The following is a 19,505-nucleotide window of genomic DNA, read 5'->3' as shown; positions in this document are numbered from 1 at the left end:
TCACACACCTCCCCCTACTCCGACTCACCCTTCACTGACGCCCTTGCTCTTCAGTTCACCTGCCTGCTCGTTCTGGCCCCAGCATTTGCACATGCTCTTCCTGCTTCCTGGCTGCTCATTCTCCAGACAGCCACATGGCTTGTGACGAAGATTCTCTCCTTGACCAAACTCTCCTGAGCCTCGCCTGAGCTCTTTTTCAACTAAGGCTTGATTTGGGGTTTCTGTATTCATTTCTGAGTTTTCTAATTTTAGCAAAAATTCTGCAGTCAGTTTAGCCATCTAACATATCTGATCAACTTTGATTGGGTTCCTCATCTTCCACTCTCCCACCGCCCCCCCCACCCCCAAATGATATCTGTTCACCCTGGCCTGCCTTTAGCCAGAGTTCTGTTAGGTCAGTTTAGCCAGAATCAAATGCCTGGTATCACTAGTAATCTTCCATCCACTGACGCCCACCCTGCTCCTTGGCTATCAATTCCCACTTGCCCATGTTCTACTACTCCAAGTTGAGCCAGATCCCAACTGCAAGACCCTGTGAAGTGGTCCCCCTTGAATAAAGTCTGCCTTATTATCATGAATAATTGTTTTCTTTAACAGTTGCTCGCTCATCTCCACCCAGTCATTACTCAAATGAGACCATTTCAGTAAGGCTTCCCCAACCTCCTTGTTTAAAACTGCACTACCCTCCTCAACACTCACCAGCCCTCCCTGACTCGGCTCTGTAGCACCTGTCACCTTCTAAAACACATATGTATCTATTTTATTAATTAATTATCTGTTTCCCTGGAATGTAAACGCCAGTATAGAGGTGATCACAACAGTAGGCACTTGAATGTTGACTGAATGACCCTTCACCAGAAAAACAGTACCATGAAGTGAATGAAAACTGTGACCATGCATTTCACTGTGAATTTTTTAAAAACGTAATGAAGCAATTGCTTCTATAAAGGATGAACACAAAACAGAGCTATAAGAGCTCAGGGATCACCATAACAAATATAATGAGTTTGAAATGTTACAACAATTACCAAGATGCAACACCAGTACAAAAAGCTAGCAAATGCTATTGGGAAATGTGCTGATAGGTTTGTCTGACACAGGGTGGCCACAACCTTCAACCTGTAGAAAACACAGCACCTGTGAAGCACAATGAAGAGGAAAGAAAAATAAGGTGCGCCGGTAAAGATAATGGCAGAACTGTGCGTCGGGCATGCGCCGCATCCACATCCACACACAGGAATTGTGAACGGGCCTGAAGCAAGTCACTGCATTAACTGATCTCTCCCTCAACTTCTAGCCAAACAGGGCAAAGTTATTTCTGAGCTTTGGAACATCCTGCTTTTCTTGTTGGCACACAAACATCAGTTGCTAATTTGTTAACAATGTTCTTCTGACAAGGTCTGGCCTTTGGGTGCTCACTGGGAGGGCAGCTGGCCCAGGATGGCTGACAAGTGTGTCTGTTTTCTAAACAGAAGTTGAGGCCGAGAAAACTAAGTGAGGATGGGGTAGCATCATAGATTTGTCTAGTGAAAGAACTACAGTTATAAATACTAGCTACCTGATTAAAAAGCTTAAATGACATGAAGAGGTCTTCAGAGCTAGGGGGTTAAAAACTCCCAAAGTGCCTGACCAGGCAGTGGCGCAAAGGATAGAGCATTGGACTGGGATGCGGAAGACCCAGGTTCGACACCCCAAGGTTGCCAGCTTGAGCGTGGGCTCATCTAGCTTGAGCAAAAAAGCTCACCAGCTTGGATCCAAGGTCGCTGGCTCGAGCAAGGGGTTACTCGGTCTGCTGAAGGCCCGTGGTCAAGGCACATATGAGAAAGCAATCAATGAACAACTAAGGCGTTGCAATGAAAAACTGATGATTGATGCTTCTCATCTCTCTCCGTTCCTGTCTGTCTGTCCCTATCTATCCCTCTCTCTGACTCTCTCTCTGTCCCTGTAAAAAAACAAACAAACAAACAAACAAACAACAACAAAAGAAAACTCCCAAAGCATAGCTGCTGAAGTCAAAATGGAAACTGGATGCAAAACCAGTTTCAACTGGCACTTTCCAGGAATGCATGTGTGCTCAAGGGCAGATGCAGCTGAGCCAGGTGAAAGGCTGTAGAGACATGGGAGCAGAGGTGCAGTAGAGTGACAGGAGTGAGAGGGGCCACAGAGGGGTCAGCTCAGCCCCAAGGACAGTGGGGAGTAGGAGGGCACATGGTTCAGAGAGCAGGAAGATCAGGGACAGGGGAAATGGGATGACAGCAGGGATGAACTTCCTGGCAGGCTGAGAGCTGGGACCAGCTGTAGAATAGATCAGTGGGGCACTGCTGGCTCAAGCAGGGTCAGAGTGGAAAAGGGGTCAATAAGGAGAAAGAGCAGGAGGATGAGAGTGGCTATCTCTGCACAACCTGCCTGTGCTGCTGGTATCCAGCCTGGAGCAGCACAGCTGGGAGGTCACTGTTTGGGTCAATCACTGTAGAAATCAGGAAAGACAAACCCAGGATAATACAAGGTTAGGAGGGACAGACTGATGACTCAGGGTCAGGAGGTCTGGACTAGGGACTTGGCATCAAAAGGAAAGCAGAGAAAAATCTAACCACTCTGCCAACATTTAGAGCCTGCCAGGGTAGAGAGTGTCTGTGACATGCTGACTTGTCCAGAGGCTGCAGCGTCTAGAACAGGGGTCCCCAAACTTTTTATACAGGGGGCCAGTTCACTGTCCCTCAGACCATTGGAGGGCGGGACTATAAAAAGAACTATGAACAAATCCCTATGCACACTGCACATATTTTAAAGTAAAAAAAACAACAACAAAAAACTGGGAACAAATACAGTATTTAAAATAAAGGACAAGTAAATTTAAATCAACAAACTGACCAGTATTTCAATGGGAACTATGGGCCTGCTTTTGGCTAATGAGATGGTCAATGTCCGGTTCCATATTTGTCACTGCTAGCCGTAACAAGTGATATGATGCGCTGCCGGAGCTAATGTATACGTCCCACGTCCCTGGAAGTAGTACTGTATGTAAGCAACGCTGTGGCTCTGCCACATACAGTACTCCAGGAGCACAGGATGCATCCTGTGCTCCTCTCACTGACCACCAATGAAAGAGGTGCCCCTTCCAGAAGTGAGGCGGAGGGGCCCGAAAAATGGCCTCAGGGGGCCGCATGTGGCCCGTGGGCCGTAGTTTGGGGACCCCTGGTCTAGAAGCTGAAATGCCCACTGTGATCAGACAGGTTTTCCCCATGCTCACACCAGTACAAAATCTGTGGCACCAAACACCAAAGGGAGAACTAAATAAATAATTTTACTGCATCCCAATTTTCCAATGGGCTTGGATCTATCTGAAAATACCTCTCAGGCATTATGTAAGGGTTAAGGTGTGATCCAGGAGACAAGCCTCTTCAGGAGTATTAGATTTTGAGTGAGAAGACAGACCTACTTCAAGTTTAGATGACTGTGTTTTCCTTTTTTTTTTTTTAGATTTATTTAATTATTTTTCAGAGAGAGAAAGAGAGAGAGAGAGAGAGAGAGAGAGAGAGAGAGAGAGAGAGAAGGGGGGGGGAGGAGCAGAAAGCATCAAACTCCCATACCTGCCTTCACTAGGCAAGCCCAGGATTTCGAACCAGCAACCTCATTGTTCCAGGTCAACGCTTTATCCACTGCGCCACCATAGGTCAGGCTAGTTTTCTAAAAGGTTCATACTTTGTTTGACTGTGTAAAAGGTTCACACCTTCCACCAAATGAGATCCCTCCCAGCTGAAAGATCTGTATTTTCATACCCTAAGTCTTTGCCAGTGTTCACTGTACTTGACAATTTATGCTTCAAGAATCTAGTAATATGAAGTACAATAGTTAGGCTCTTCTTTTTTCATGCCATTCTGACTTTGCCATTTTTTTCATAATAATGAACTGTTATGCATAGGATTTTTCCTTTTTAATATTTTTTAACAGGAAACTACATGTAAGCCAAACAAGACAGAGAAATATAGCAGTTCTCGTGACAACAGCAATGAGCCGTCAGTACATAAATCCCTGTCGCCTGACCAGGCGGTGGCGCAGTGGATAGAGCGTTGGACTGGGATGTGGAGAACACAAGTTCGAGACTCCGAGGTCATCAGCTTGAGCGTGGGCTCACCAGGTTTGAGCAAAAAGCTCACCAGCTTGGATCCAAGGTCGCTGGCTCGAGCAAGGGGTCACTTGGTCTGCTGTAGCCCCACGGTCAAGGCACATATGAGAAAGCAATCATTGAACAACTAAGGTGTTGCAACGAAAAACTAATAATTGATGCTTCTCATCTCTCTCCGTTTCTGTCTGTCTGTCTCTATCTATCCCTCTCTCTGACTCTCTGTCTGTTAAAAAAAAAAAAATCCCTTGTCACTGTGACCTGGCTATGCTCGGCAATAAATGTTTTTCACAACCATAATATTTAACAGTGTCGTTTTCATGAGTACTTGTGCCAGGATTAAAGAGTGTAAAACATTCTGAAATTATAAAAACAAATGGGCCTGACCTGTGGTGACGCAGCAGATAAAGCATCGACCTGGAACGCTAAGGTCGCCAGTTTGAAACCCTGGGCTTGCCTAGTCAAGGCACATATGGGAGTTGACGTTTCCTGCTCCTTCCTCTTCTCTCTCTCTCTAAAATGAATAAATTTGTAAAAAGTTTAAAAGAAAACAAAAAACCCCCACACAAATGAATTATATTTGCAAAATGATTTACTGCAGGGTTCCTTTAACGAATAAGCTCCTCTAGCACACTGAAAATATAACATAATTTACAATGCATTTGAATCAGACTGTTTGGTCAAGAACACATCAACTTCACCAAGCAAAGACATACACACAGCAGTACCTACCCACACTCAGCTTTCAGTGCCTAAAAGCTGTCATCTATCTGATCTCTTTGGTCACTGGCCCTCCCTCCTCCAAGTCCACTGTGAAGGGACATCCAAAAATCTGTAAAGCACCTGATAAGCTCTTACTATGTCATCTGTAGGGTGTACTAATGACTTAACATTGGGGCAGATAGACCTATTTTGAGTGTGAAAATCGTGGAAAAGCTTAAGAGTACCTCCACCACCTACCATTTGAGTCAGAACCTATAAGAAATGTCTTTTAAAAATAATTATTTATTTTTGAATTGTAGCTGAAATACAATATTGTATTAGTTTCAGGTGTACAACCTAGTGATTAGACATTTATATACCTTACAATCTGATCACCCCAGTAAGTCTAGTACCCACCTGGCACTATCCACAGTTATTACAATATTACTGACTACATCCCCCATGCTGTACTTTGCATCCTGGTGACTACGTTTACAACTGGCAATTTGTGCTATATAATAAATGCTTTAGAACACTATCTCATTTAATCCTCACAACAAACCCTCTGAGCGGGCATCACCTCCGTCTCATAGATGAGAATGAAGACCCAGCGGAGGCAGACAGAGCCCTGGGCTTCGGAATAAAAGGACTCATTTTCAAATATTTGTTCTTATCAGTGCTCTTAGCATGTCAGTAAATTCTCAGAGGTTCATTCTTCTCAAGCATAAAGTGAGGGGAAAATGCCACCTCTTCAGTGTTTGTGAGAATTAAGGCACTCTGAGTTCAAAAGGGCTATGCTAGTTTATGTAATTATAAAACAATCTTTAAGTCCTCTCATTGGGATATTACAACGTTGTCTGGAAATGTGGAATTAGGGAATTTTTATCACATTCCTCATTGGGTCATACCCTCCAAGTATACCCTTGACTGCTTTGGAAACACAGTCAAGTTTCTGGACCCAATGGGAGGGACTATCAGGGAGAAGGTGGCATGACGTCACAGTACATGTTATACACGAATTACAGGTACTGTGCTGGCCATCAGTGAGCCAGATCCTTAGTAACTGAGTCTCTACCAATGCTGCTGAGGCATACGGAGAAAACTGAGATTTCAAAACCAGATTCAGGCATTGCCACCTCCGTGAAGCCCCAGAAGCTCCTTTCTCTCATATGACTACACCCTGCTTTCTGTCCGCACACACCCCTGTGCACTTCACCACCTCCTGTTTTCTGTATTCCCATCTTTCTCTACTGACCTGTCAGACTCAGACAGCAGGAGACAGTGGGTGAATGAATTTGTTTGGATTACGTTAAAATCTAAAAAAGAATGAGATTGATGAAGATGTGATAAGGAAAGGTATTCAAGACAAAGACACACTGTTAAGCAAAAAAGAACAAGTGTGTGTGCACATGTTCTTCATAGGAAATGCTGGAATAGTACACATAATTCAGTGGATACCTTCAGGGACAGAAAAGATGGTTGGCAAGAGGAAGAAAAAACTTAATTTTTCACTTCCAGCCTTCTATAAAATGTTAATTTGACACACATTATGTTTATATATCTTTTAAATTATTCAACTGTGAGTTTAAAAACTCCATCATTTTGTCAATGAGCATCTTTTTCTAGGAGAAAACTCAAACATCAATTTTAAGTTCAAGCATAACTTAGGTGGTCTGGTGACAAAGAATCAAGGCCATTTCCAACTGCTTCCACTTCTGAGCTATCTAAAGCACAGTAACAGAGTCGTCACTTTTTCTGAGAAATCATCAGTTTTTTTAAATGAAACATTACAATGCTATTTAAAGCACTCTTAGAAAATTAATAACTATTTCTACATTAAAAATTCTTCATTTTGCATAAAAATGGCCACTCTTTGGAAGGAGGCATAATAGTGTTGGATGGCCACGCTCTTTTTTTTTTTTTTTTTCTGAAGCTGGAAACAGGGAGAGAAAGTCAGACAGACTCCCGCATGCGCCCAACCGGGATCCACCCGGCACGCCCACCAGGGGTGACGCTCTGCCCACCAGGGGGCGATGCTCTGCCCATCCTGGGCATCGCCATGTTGCGACCAGAGCCACTCTAGCGCCTGGGGCAGAGGCCACAGAGCCATCCCCAGCGCCCGGGCCATCTTTGCTCCAATGGAGCCTTGGCTGCGGGAGGGGAAGAGAGAGACAGAGAGGAAAGCGCGGCGGAGGGGTGGAGAAGCAAATGGGCGCTTCTCCTGTGTGCCCTGGCTGGGAATCGAACCCGGGTCCTCCGCACGCTAGGCCGACGCTCTACCGCTGAGCCAACCGGCCAGGGCATGACCACGCTCTTAAGTCTGACTGACCTGTGCTGAAACCCAGACTCTGTCATTAGTTAGATGATCTTAGGCAAAATCTTCGAAATGTTGAAGCCTCCATTTCCTCATTAGTAAAATGGGAGTGATGCTGCCTGGCTGACAAAACTGCACAGCAGTGTTTGCCGAGTCCTCAGTGGAATATAAGACTATTACATATTGTTAGGTAGATGAACTCATTTTTGTTTCTTTTCTCTTTCCTTTTTACCTTTTTTTTCCACTTCAATAACAATTACTTATGACCTGAGGATCAAGCCAACATTGGTGGCAGCCACCTCAGGCAAACCATGAGGATTACAGGTACAGCGCTTGTCACTGATGAGTCAGATCTTCATTAAGTGAATCTCTGTCAGTGCTGTGTAGAAGTACAGAGAAAACTGACGTGTATGCTCTTAGTTCCACCTGCATCTGGCTATGCATAGGGAAGGTAGGAAAGAGAGGCCGCCCCTTGCCCAACCATCGCACAAAGGCACAGAGACCTCATCAAGGGACTAGCCAGCAAAGGTCTTGACACCTGGAGCTTACAAAGCAGCCATGACAGTGCTGGCATCTACTCCACCTATCCTGAACCACAGAGCACGGAGTCTGTGAGTCACAGGCATGTGTCCAGGGCTATATTTCTGTAAACTGATCAGATTTACAGTTTAACAACTTTTTTTTTCTTTAAAAACTATAGGCCCCAGCCAATGGCTCAGTGGATGGATGGCATATGGATGTCTGGGTTTGATTCCCGAACAGAGCACACAGCAGAAGCGACCATCTGCTTCTCTCCACCTCTTTCTCCTTCTCTCCCTCTTCTCCTCCCGCAGCCAGTGGCTCAACTGGTTTGACTGTGGCCCTGGGAGCTAAAAATAGCTTGGCTGATCCAAGCACAACAGCCTCAGGTGCTAAAAATAGCTCAGTACTCAAACATCGGGATTGATAGGTAAATCCCAGTTGGGTCTCATGTGGGAGTCTTATCTACCCCTCCTCTAACCTAAAAAAAAAAAAAAGCAACCATATATTTAGAAGTTATACTGGTTTTTCTTTTATAATTGCCACATAAGGTCCCCTTTAAAATACAATTAGTGTAACTGCATTACTGTCAAATGCATTAAGTGTAAAAGTGACTGAAGATTGAGAAATACTGCCATAAGCCAATAACTGCAGATTCAGGTCCTGATAATGGCACCAAAAAGTGTGCACTAGATGGCAATGGCTGACACTACCTTCAACTCTGCCACCCACAGGAGTGGTCCCAGCTGTGTATGACTTTCAGCTTGGTCAATTTCACAACCCATGTCTTGCATCTCTTCTAAATATGCTTTTTATTATTTGTACCTTTTTTTTGAGAGAGAGGTAGGGAGGAGGAGGAGGAGGAGGAGGAGGGAGGGAGGGAAGAAGAGAGAGAAAGAGAAGCATCAACTTAATTGTGCAATTGATTGCTTCTCATATGTATCATGACCGAGGCTTGAGCTAGTGACCTCAGGAGTCAAGCTGGCAACACTGGGATTGAGCCAGTGACCCCAAGATCAAACAGGCAACTTAGCAGTTCAGGACGAAGCTCTATCTAATGTGCCATCAGCCAGGGCTACTTATACCATATTTTAAACCAGAAAACAGCTCAGCATCTCAGCTGGAGTAACATCTCCAAATGGAATGTGCTAACTTGTTAATTAAGTATTAAAGTGACCAGTGGTGGTGCAGTGGATAGACAGCTGACCTGGGATGCTGAATCCTAGGTTCGAAATCCCGAGGTTGCCAGTTTGAGTGCAGGCTCACCAGCTGGAGTGCGGTTTCCCCGGCTTGAGTGTGGAATTACTGACATGATCCCATGGTGGCTGGCTTGAAGCCCAAGGTTGCCGGCTTGAGGAAGGGGTTACTGGCTCAGCTGGAGCACCCTTCCCCCGTTAAGTAAGGCATGTATGAGAAGCAATCAATGAACAACTGAAGTGCCTCAACGAATTGATGTTTCTCATCTTTCTCCCTTCCTGTCTGTCTTTCTCAGTCTCTCTCTCTCTTTTTTTTTTTTTTTGTATTTTTCTGAAGCTGGAAACGGGGAGGCAGTCAGACAGAATCCCGCATGCGCCCTAGAGCCACTCTAGCGCCTGAGGCAGAGGCCATGGAGCCATCCTCAGTGCCCGGGCCATCTTTGCTCCAATGGAGCCTCGGCTGCGGGAGAGGAAGAGAGAGACAGAGAGGAAGGAGAGGGGGAGTGGTGGAGACGCAGATGGGAGCTTCTCCTGTGTGCTCCGACCGGGAATTGAACCCAGGACTTCCACACGCCAGGCCGACGCTCTACCACTGAGCCAACCGGCCAGGGTCTCTCAGTCTCTCTCTTGATAAATAATAAGTATTAAAGTGAAATGTACCCAATCTCCTCATTTTTATTTTTATATTTCCAAGCTACAGGAAAGTTATGAGAACACAAAGTAGAGGAGACACTGGCACGTGCACACTCTGCTGATGGAGTGTAAAGTGGTCCAGGTGCTCTGGAAAAGTCTGGTGGGTCTTCAAAAACCTAAAGATAAAGTTAGAATTATCACCCAACAATTCCACTCCTTATATCAATCCAAGAGAAATTAAAACATATGTTCACATAAAAACTTGTACTAGAGTTCATAGCAGCAATATTCACAATAGCCAAAAAAGTGAAAACCCAAATGTCCATCATCAGATGAGTGCATAAATAAAGTGTGGTATATCCACAACTGAATACTATTTGCCCATAAAAAGGAATGAGGAACCGATACATGCTACAAGTATGAACAGTAAAAACAACTATAGTATATGAAAGAAGCTAGACACAAAAACCACATATGAAATGTCCATTTATATGAAATGTCCAGAACAGGCAAATCCTTGGAGACAGTACAGCTGTGATAGCCAGTAGCTGACAGGGAGGGGTTATGTTAAGGATTTCTTTTGGGGCAATGATGGTTGCTCAAGTCTGTGAATATGTTAAAACCACTGAATTCTATACTTTAGAAGAATAATTTTCATAGTATTTTAATTAACTCAATAAAGATGCTATTTTAAAAAATATACAAAGTAGACCCATATGGCTTTCAATTGGAGTCACCAATTATTAATATTTTGCCATATTTTCTTTTTCTTATCACATGCATGCACATATAATTTATGGCTGGATCATTTAAAACTTAGTAATTTTGACACTTGATCTCTACATATTTTGGTAATCTCCTACATAACCCTCAAGAAATTTAATACCAATATAAAACTATTATATACTATATAGCCCACATTCAAATTTATTAATCCAAAATTATACATTTGGTTATATCGCATCAGTCTTTTTTTTTTTTTTTTTTTGAGAGGAGGGGAAATAGACTCCCACATGAGCCCCAACCAAGGACCCACCGGGCAACCCCCAGCTGGGGCCGATGCAAGAATCAATCCAGCTATTCTGAGCACCTGGCAGACTCGAACCAACTGAACTACTGGCTACAAGAGGGGAAGAGGGGTTGAAGGGAGGTAGGAAAGGGGAGAAAAGCAGATGGCTGCTTCTCATGTGTGCCTCAACTGGGGATCGAATCTGGGACATCTGCATTCAGAGCTGATGCTCTATCCACTGAGCAAACTCACTTCAGTGTCTTAATCTAGAAAAATTATTTTTTTCATGACATTGACATTTTTTAAGAATCCAGACTGATTATTTCACAGACTGTTCCTAATTTTGGATATGCCTCATTGTTCCCTTATGAACTGATTTAGATTAGACATCTTTGGCAGGAATACTGTGTAGGTTAGTCGTGACCTCCTCAGCACATCATGTCAGAATCTCTATTACACCAGAACATATGTCAGTCTCATTAGTGGAGATGGTAAGGTGTTCACTGTTGGCCTCAGTCAGGTTGGTGACTACCAGATTCTTCCATTATAAAGATAGCTTTTCCCTTTGCAACTAAGGTGACTGAGTCTGTAAATATGATTCCCCAATAACCCTGCACCCAAAGCTTTTAGCACACATTTACGATCTTTGTCTAGCACTATTCCCTTTTGTGATCTAGCTACATCAATGTGACTAACCACTACTCTTAATTTTATTCCATATAGCGTGACAGCAACTGTGATTTCAACCCTGGCTGCACATTGGAATCACTGGTATGGGAGGTGGTATAGGTGGGGTGGAACCTGGACGATCACATTTTAAAATTTCCTCAGAGTGACTGACTCTGAAGAGCAAGGGTTGATATTCCCTGAGCTGGAATCAGAGAAACCTTGCAACAATTTCATTTTGCAAATCAGGAAACTGAAGCCCGAGGAGATTAAGCGGCCAGTGGGACAAAACTTGTTAGTGGCTTAGTTTTGTTTTTTTTACTTACATCTTCATGTGCCATTCTTTCTGTATGTTATTCAAAGAAGAGAACCAGATATATGAGTGACTTTTGTACGGTGTTAGAGCTGACCACAACCTGAGGTCCATATTTCTGTTTTGAAGGTGAATTCTGCCTTTCGTTCATTGGATTTTTACAATCACCTTACGAGGGAACAAGCCACTCCGCCCTCAATGCTCACTGCGACGGTTCAAAGCCCCGGACCCGAGGCGGAGAGGGAGGTTCAAGGAGCCAAGCAGTCAGCGCTGCAGCATCCGCGTCGGCCCCGCGGCACCGCACGCCCCCGGGACACGCCGGCTACTCCTTGGGGGCCCATCGGTAGGGTAGCCGGCCGCGCGCAGGATGCACCTGATGCGGACGCAGCAGGCGGCACGCACCTGCCCCGCCCAGAGACACCCAGATGTACGTGGGATCCTGGAAATGACAAAATTCGCAGGCCCGCCTACCCCACTTACCCCGGCATGATAAACCTTGTTCGCTCTTTTAATCTTAATGTCCAAGGAGGTCCCCATCTCGAGAACACCAGGCAGGCGCCTTTTCCTGCCACACGTGACCCGAGAAGAAAGCGAGATAGTCCGCCCCTTCTGCACCAGCCTCGCCCCTTTCTCCTCTCCGTCGGCAGTTGCATCACGTGACCTCGCGCCCGACGCCGAACGACTCTCCCGCCTTCCTTCTTCCGGCGCAGAGGCGGGTCAAGGGGGGAGGGTTATCCTTCTTGGTCACGCCCCCACCGGGCGTGAGAGGGGGGACCGGACTAGCCCCGCCTTTTCCGCGGAAGCAGTCAAAACGCCGGAAATACCCTCCTTCTCGCCGGTGTAAGACTGGGAGGGGGTAAGTCGGATCAACTGGTGTGAGCCGTTGAGGGGGCGGTGCTGGAGACGCGTCGCGGGCCCAGCCAGGTCCGGGCAGCCGAGGCTCCCGTCAGGCAGTGCGGCGCAGAGGCGCTGCGCTAGTGAGTTAGCTTTAAGGCGGCGACAAGTGGGGTCTGTATTTCCCCGTCTCCTTACTCTTGTCATCTCTAGTTCTGTCCCCGTATCTCCCGGGGTCTTGAGGGCCGGCATTCAGAGTCTGCAAAGCGCCCTTTGGTGGGCGGATAAGCTGCCCTGCCCCCGTCGCCGGGCCGGGGCCAAGGTCCTGGGGAGCGCGGGTGACCTCGTCCCGGTCCGAGCCGCCGCGGTGCTGGGTCACCGGTCGCGGGGACTTGTGGGTGCTCTGCCGGCGCGCGCCCGGAACGAGGTGTTGAATATTCATATTCGTGCGCAGAATGCGGAAAGCGCGGCTCGCAGGCCTTGGGTCCCGGCAGTGCGTGGAAACGAAAACCTCAAAGCTAGTCTTTTTATACCCAGCAATCTCTGAGTGAGCTGGACGCATGTCATAAATTGTTTTGGGGGAGAATTGCGTCCTGGCAGGGCAGCAACACAGTACTGTACTAGGCAGCGTACTGCATTTATGGAAATAAAATTCCATGTCAATGTTTTAAACAAGGACAGCTCCAATAAGCAGAGAGGTGAAATTAAGTACTTTTGATTTATTTAAATTCGTTGATGCCGTTTTTAAATTAGGGTTACATCAAATTTTCTGTAAAACGATTTTATGAATTAATACCACGAGTGCCTCCGAGAATGTAAGGTATTTTATAGGACAGCAGTGATGGTGCAATTGCTTTTGAAGGTTGTTACATATGGTATTTCCCGATATTTAGATCTCAGTTTTCAGCTCCTCTCTGCCCTTAGGGCTTCCGACTCTCTCTTGGATATCTTCCTGGCAACTCCAACTCAGCAATTCTAAAACAGTCTAGTCTATTTGCAATTCAAGAAGTGGATTCCTCTCCATTAGACTCACCCATCATTTCTACCTGGTGAAACACCAATCTCAGTAGACAATGCAGGGAAACAGGAAAAGAGACACAAGGATCCACATTCTAGTTGTTTGCTTCAGCAAACCTGCTTTATACTTATTTTGAAAAAGAACATTCCTTGTTTCTTGAGGACAGCTGTGCCATATTTTACTCATCTTTGTAGGTTGTAGACAGTGTGTGGTGCAGTGCAGAGATTATCAGTGGAATCTTGAGGCAAGAATCTCTTAACGGGCCAGTGCTGGGGTTCTCTCTTAGCTGACACCTGCTTCTCCAGATAACTGGCCCTTGTTTGAAACTGCTTTTTATGGGGCACACATTAGAAGGCCTGGTGGCCCTTCTCTCTGTACATTTTTTTGGGAGATCCATACCCAGCTTGATCTTTTCCATCATCCCACTACCAGCACCCAGCAGTAGTACTGGTAGTAGTCTCCTGGGTGAGGGTCCAGTAAGACCATTTATCTTCCACAGAGTCGCCCTGACTTGTGAGAAATACAAATCCTTGCACATAAAAGGGCTGGACTAGGGGATGTCCCATGGCATCTCCTTTCCACCCTGCCATCTGTCTTTAATCTTGCTCCCTCCTGAAATACAGATGTTGGAATCCATGGGAGTCCGAAAGACCAGAGTAACAGGCTTTATTGAAAGGAAGAAAGGAACCCTGCCGGGCACTCCTCCTGGGGGAGAAGAGCACCGGTTACAGACTAGGGGCGAGTTATGTAGTGATTGGGAGAGCCTGAGGGGATACTGAGGCAAAAGTCCTGGTATGTCCGGAATGCTCCTCCTTGGGGGGCTTCGAGCATGTGGGTGTTGAATCAAAAGTCCTGGTGTGTCCGGAGCCCCTCCTTGGGGAAGCTTCTCAGCTTTTTGGAATTCCTCTGTCTCAGGGTCAATAGTCCAGTAAGGGTGAGGTCTGACAGATAAGCGGAACATCAAGAGGGCAGTTTGGAATTCACGTATCTATCATTTCCGACTCTGTGGTTACATATAAAAGAAAGGCAGTTATTAATTTTATAATATATGGTGAGGGGTGATGAGGAGAAAGAGGAGAAACAATTGGAAAATTATTTCTTCTTCTGGAGAGAACTCAAGAAGGGAATCTTGCCAAGCCAAGTCCCTCATCCAGTTAAGGAGGCCGTCAATTTCCATGCTGTGAGGTCTGAACCAGGCGATGTTTCTGAAAACCTGAGTGAGGAAGTAAACAAAAATTTTGCGAGGTAATAATTGTTAGTTGCCTGCTGCTAGTGCCAAGTGGACAGAGTGACATGGTGATACATGGTCTCCTGTATGAGCCTCATGAGACATGCTGGTCTGGTTCCTCTCAAATGAGAGGACATGTGGAGATTTTAAGAGACAGGGAACCTGTTGGTGTAAATTTTTAGAAGAACTGAATATGTGTGGTTAAAAAGGAAGAGGGTTTGGAGAACATTCAGGAGGGAAATTCTCGGGCTGAGGGGCGGCTTCTTCCTGCTGTCATCCCTACCTATTTGATATTTCCCTCGTGAAGTTCTCCTTGGGGTACTGGGGAATAGGAGTGTAGGAGCATTTGATTGTAGGTAATCCTAGAGATTTCTCTCATCCTGGCCTGTAGAAACTTAATAAAGAAAGAGGCAAGTATTTGGAGATTAGCAATGCAGAGATAAGGAGGGTTGTATAGGGGTGTGTATGTGAAAGTTCTTCCATGGTAAAGTTAGAGATATTTTTTTCCTGGCAGACCTGGAGAGAGCAGTTAGCTTGAGTTAAAAGAAATGTTTCATGCCTGTTTGTAGGCTCTTCTTCAGCCAAGAAGACCCAGCGATCTTGTCCCCTTACTATGAGAAGGGTAAAAAGACTGAGAAGCGTTAGGGGGTGATTGTTCTTCAGGGATACAGGAGAGCTTTAGGGTTAGGGGACCTGTAGAGGTTGAAAGATAGGATTTAGGCGGTTTGCTGATAAAGGGTTTCAGATATTTCTGTTTCGCGAGGGCAGGTTTCAGGGTTGATGTGTAGGGTTAGGTAGATTTTCCAGTTTTCTGATTGGCGAAGGTCTGCATGCAGTTCTGTAAGAAACTAGTAAACAAATGTAAGAGGCAGGGTTTAAAAGTTAGAAAAGTAAATAGGAGAGTGAGTGAACTAATGAAAGGCAATAGTAAGACGCCCAGTTTGTGTGAAACCACTGATTTCATGTTTACGAATTCGCTGGGCTTCAGAGAAAGAGAGAGAAAGTAAATAGGAATAAGACAGGGCAGTGTGGCTAGTCCCCTTGTCCCTAGATTTACTTTTGTAGAGATTTCTAAAGCAATAAGAGGAGAGATTACCTGTATAGCTCGTTTGGTCCTTACATTGATGGATAGTGTATTAGGAACTGGAAGAGGCTCATGGGGTGGGATTAGGTTGATATTTAGGGTGAGATAGATTAGGATACAGATTTTTGTCTAATTAGTATGGAGACACAGATAGGTGTTGGTCCCACACAAGTAGAAAGTTCCTGATTTGGTGAGGCAGGCTGAAAGGTGCAGTGGGAGTGAGTTGTCAGGATTACGGTGTGTGGACCTGTCCATGTGAAAGTCAGTCCTTGGATGATGTAATGCTGGAAGTCCCTTTGGGACAATGTTTGAACAGTTTGCTGAGTAACCTATAAAACTTGCAAGTACTTAGGGAAAGGGTGTTACATTTCCATACTTTGCAGTTAGAGTTTAAGTCCTAGTGACCACTGCTTCTAGCTGGAATTAGCAGCAGGTCCCAGCCTATAATAGGCATGGGGCATTGAGATAAGAGGAACAAAGGAGATACTAAACATTAAATAAAGCAATAAAATCAGACTGTCAATACCCACAGTAGAGATCTTTGAGGGATAAATAAAACTTAAATATTCAAGCAAGGCATAGTAGATGGCCCTTGTATTTACAAGAAATGAGATCAGTTTATTTGCTACTTGGAAGAAATACCTTAGGCTCGTGAACGATGTCCTTGGGCCTTCAGTGGCAATTCCCAGCACGCTGGGCAAGGTCAGGTCACAGGTAGCTGGAGCAGGGCTAGAAGAGACTGAACCCTCCCTCCATGGAGCAAGGGGGCAGCTTACCTTCTCATGTCCCTTTTTCCACAGCACAGGTGTGTCACCGGTGGGGCCGGGAAGCCTGGCAGTCTTCAGTTCAATGACCTTTCTTTCCACTCTGGAGCAGGGCCTTGATAGAATGCTATGAAACCCCTTAGGGCGCTGGAGCCAAAAGCTGGTATTTCCTGACTTCTTTTGGGCCTTATTTGCCTTTTCTGTTACTTCTTTGGTCATTATAGACCTTAAAAGCCATGCTCAGAAGATCTCACTGAGGGGCTTGACTAAGAGCAAAATTGGGAATTCAGTGTTTAAAGAAGCCTATTAGACTGAGGAAAAAAAAGATTTGATCTGTTGTGGTAGGTGGTTGGAGACTGTGGAGGGTCTGAGTTTGATCTAGGGTGAGACTTCAGGTGGTGGGGGTTAAAGTAATGCCTAGATAGACTAGGGACTGAGAATAAAGTTAAGCCTTAGCAGAGAAGACGGGATAACACTTCATAGCGAGGAAGTTAAGAAGGGTGGTGGTGAGTCTCCTTGAGGCAGGCAGGGAGGGGCTGCAGAGGAGTAGGTTATCTACATATTGTAAGAGAGTACTAGTTTTGAGATTGCACACGGCCTAGCGTGCGGAGGACCCGGGTTCGATTCCCGGCCAGGGCACATAGGAGAAGCGCCCATTTGCTTCTCCACCCCTCCGCCGCGCTTTCCTCTCTGTCTCTCTCTTCCCCTCCCGCAGCCAAGGCTCCATTGGAGCAAAGATGGCCCGGGCGCTGGGGATGGCTCTGTGGCCTCTGCCTCAGGCGCTAGAGTGGCTCTGGTCGCAATATGGCGACGCCCAGGATGGGCAGAGCATCGCCCCCTGGTGGGCGTGCCGGGTGGATCCCGGTCGGGCGCATGCGGGAGTCTATCTGACTGTCTCTCCCCGTTTCCAGCTTCAGAAAAATGAAAAAAAAAAAAAAAAAAAAAAAAAAAAAGATTGCACACTGCTAAATCCTGAGCGAGTGCCTGCTGAAACAGGTGTGGGCTGTTTCTGATCCCCTGGGGTAAGACAATCCAGGTAAGCTGCTGGGCTGCATTAGTGTCCAGGTAAAGGCAAACAGAAAGTAAGAGTCAAGTTGTAGAGGAATGGTAAAGAAGGCATTCTTGAGGGCTAGAACCCTGAAGTGAGTGGTGTTTGAGAAAATGTGTGACAGTAACTTGTAGAGATTAGGGACCACTGGATGGAGGGGAATTACTGCCTCATTGATTAGGTGTAAGGCTTGTATGAGGTGATAAGCTCCTGAAGGTTTTCGAACAGGAAAGACGGGGGTATTGCAGGGAGATTTCATGAGGATGAGTAAACCTGGTTTATCAGGTGGGTAATTACTGGTTTAAGGCCTTAGAAACAGACACAGTTACACATTAAACAAAGACTTCACATATTATGAATAAAGGAATTTAAATGAGCACGCTTTACTTGTTTCAATTTACTAGAAATATTTTCTGACAAACAATGAGACAAGACAGATTACTTACATAGCTTAATATACAATTCTGTTTTTTAAGTTTTTCTAGATGGCAGGGAGTTGCCAGCAAAGAGGGGAGGAAGAGAGAAAGCAGACGGATGGACAGTGTGAGCAGCTGGATGGAAAGAAGGAGGGTCAGAATCTGCAGGAGGAGAGAAGGAGGTTAAAGTATTGGTGTGGCGCCACATGGTCAGAGGAGTCAAAAGGATTTAGAGCTCTGAGGAGAGAGGAGAGGGTGAGGAGGAAAGAGGCACAGTCACAGTTTGTAAGGAAGGAGGAGGGGTCGGAGAGGAGACAGAACTGCAGTTTGTAAGGAGGGAAGAGAGGTCAGAGATGAGACAGGCACTGCAGCCAGAGCCACAGCTTGCTTCTTTGGAGGGGGGAGAGGATGAAGAACACAGTGGAGAAGGGAGAGGCCCCTGGCCAGCAGGGGAGGAGAATGAGAGACTGATGAATGAGAAAACAGGATTTAGTGAAGGAAAGAGGCTTTCTGGAGGGAAGAGACTCCAGCAAAAAGATTTGCTGAGAGACTAGAGAGGGGTCCCGAGAGAGGGGTGCCCCGGGGGTCAGGCAGGAGAAGGAGAGAGTTTGGGAGTCCATGGAGAAGGAAAGATTAGGAGCAGAGGTTTTAGGGTGAGGTTTCTTTGGCCAAAACCAGCCTGCGTGTAGAACAGAAAGTACAGAAATTAAGGACAGGAGAGAAAGGAGAAGAAAGCCTGCACGTAAGGAATTTCTGATGCCCTCCCTGTCCGGTGGCAGAAATTGTCAAGATCTCTTAGGATATTATAATCGAATGTCCTGTTTTCAGGCCAATGGGAGTCATTGTTTAGTCTGTACTGAGGCCATGCCGTGTTACAGAAGAAAATTAATTTCTTCGGTTTGAGGTCTGAGAGACCGAGTTTGGTGAGGTTTTTTATGAGACATCCTAGAGGTGTCTGGTCGGAAGGCTTAGACCCTGAAGAGCCCAGAGTGGAGACAGGTGAGCAAGAGGGGGCGTCCCCGCCTTTTGTCACTGTCTCAAGAGGAGAGAATCTCCGTGTGGGGGAGTCGTCCCTGATAGAGGTCGTCACCACCTGTCAGGGAGTTCCGAGGACGAGAAGTCCGAGAGAGTGGAGAGGTTTGGCTAGGCGCCTAGTCTTCCGTGCAGTCTACTGAGACCGAGTCAGACCCCTCAAAACGTGAGGCGTATCAGAGAAAACCGTCCGACCAGAAAGGGGTATTTTTAGAGAGAAATTTAGAGGCCAACCGGGGAAGGGGAAGGGAGAAACTCCTTACCTTCTGGTCCAGCAGGGGTTCAGGACAGGGTTAGACTGCCGGCCAATCGACCTACAATTACACGCCCAAACAGAATCAGGGAGTAAGCCCGGGACGAGCTGCCGCTGCCCATTGCTTCCCTGGTTGTAAGTTTGAACAGCAAAGAGGGATCGTCCAGGCAGTTAGTACCCTGTCCCGGGTTTCGGCACCAAATGTTGGAATCCATGGGAGTCCGAAAGACCAGAGTAACAGGCTTTATTGAAAGGAAGAAAGGAACCCTGCCGGGCACTCCCCCTGGGGGAGAAGAGCACCGGTTACAGACTAGGGGCGAGTTATGTAGTGTTTGGGAGAGCCTGAGGGGATA

At 46.1% G+C, this 19,505-nt stretch overlaps 2 protein-coding genes across 3 annotated transcripts in view; one reads left to right on the top strand and one right to left on the bottom strand.

Moving 5' to 3' along the window:
• VPS26C (VPS26 endosomal protein sorting factor C) overlaps positions 1-12,140 on the bottom strand; it is a 64,749-nt gene extending 52,609 nt beyond the window's left edge. The window contains exon 1 of the mRNA XM_066370209.1: positions 11,956-12,140. Coding sequence (XP_066226306.1) covers positions 11,956-12,012 — 57 coding nt within the window. The 5' untranslated portion in view covers positions 12,013-12,140. The remainder of the gene's footprint in view (positions 1-11,955) is intronic.
• Positions 12,141-12,199: 59 nt separating this feature from the next.
• The window catches only part of DYRK1A (dual specificity tyrosine phosphorylation regulated kinase 1A), a 269,710-nt gene continuing 262,404 nt past the window's right edge, over positions 12,200-19,505 (top strand). Inside the window, exon 1 of one of the 2 annotated variants that reach the window (XM_066370200.1) lies at positions 12,200-12,315. The gene's annotated coding sequence lies outside the window, so the exon portion shown is untranslated. Of the gene's footprint in view, positions 12,332-19,505 lie in introns of both variants that reach the window. The other variant, XM_066370199.1, reaches the window with a different exon arrangement.

The sequence above is a fragment of the Saccopteryx leptura genome, chromosome 2 (genome assembly GCF_036850995.1).
Source record: "Saccopteryx leptura isolate mSacLep1 chromosome 2, mSacLep1_pri_phased_curated, whole genome shotgun sequence".
Classification (NCBI taxonomy): Eukaryota; Metazoa; Chordata; class Mammalia; order Chiroptera; family Emballonuridae; genus Saccopteryx; species Saccopteryx leptura.
This window is presented reverse-complemented; position numbering and strand designations above follow the sequence as displayed.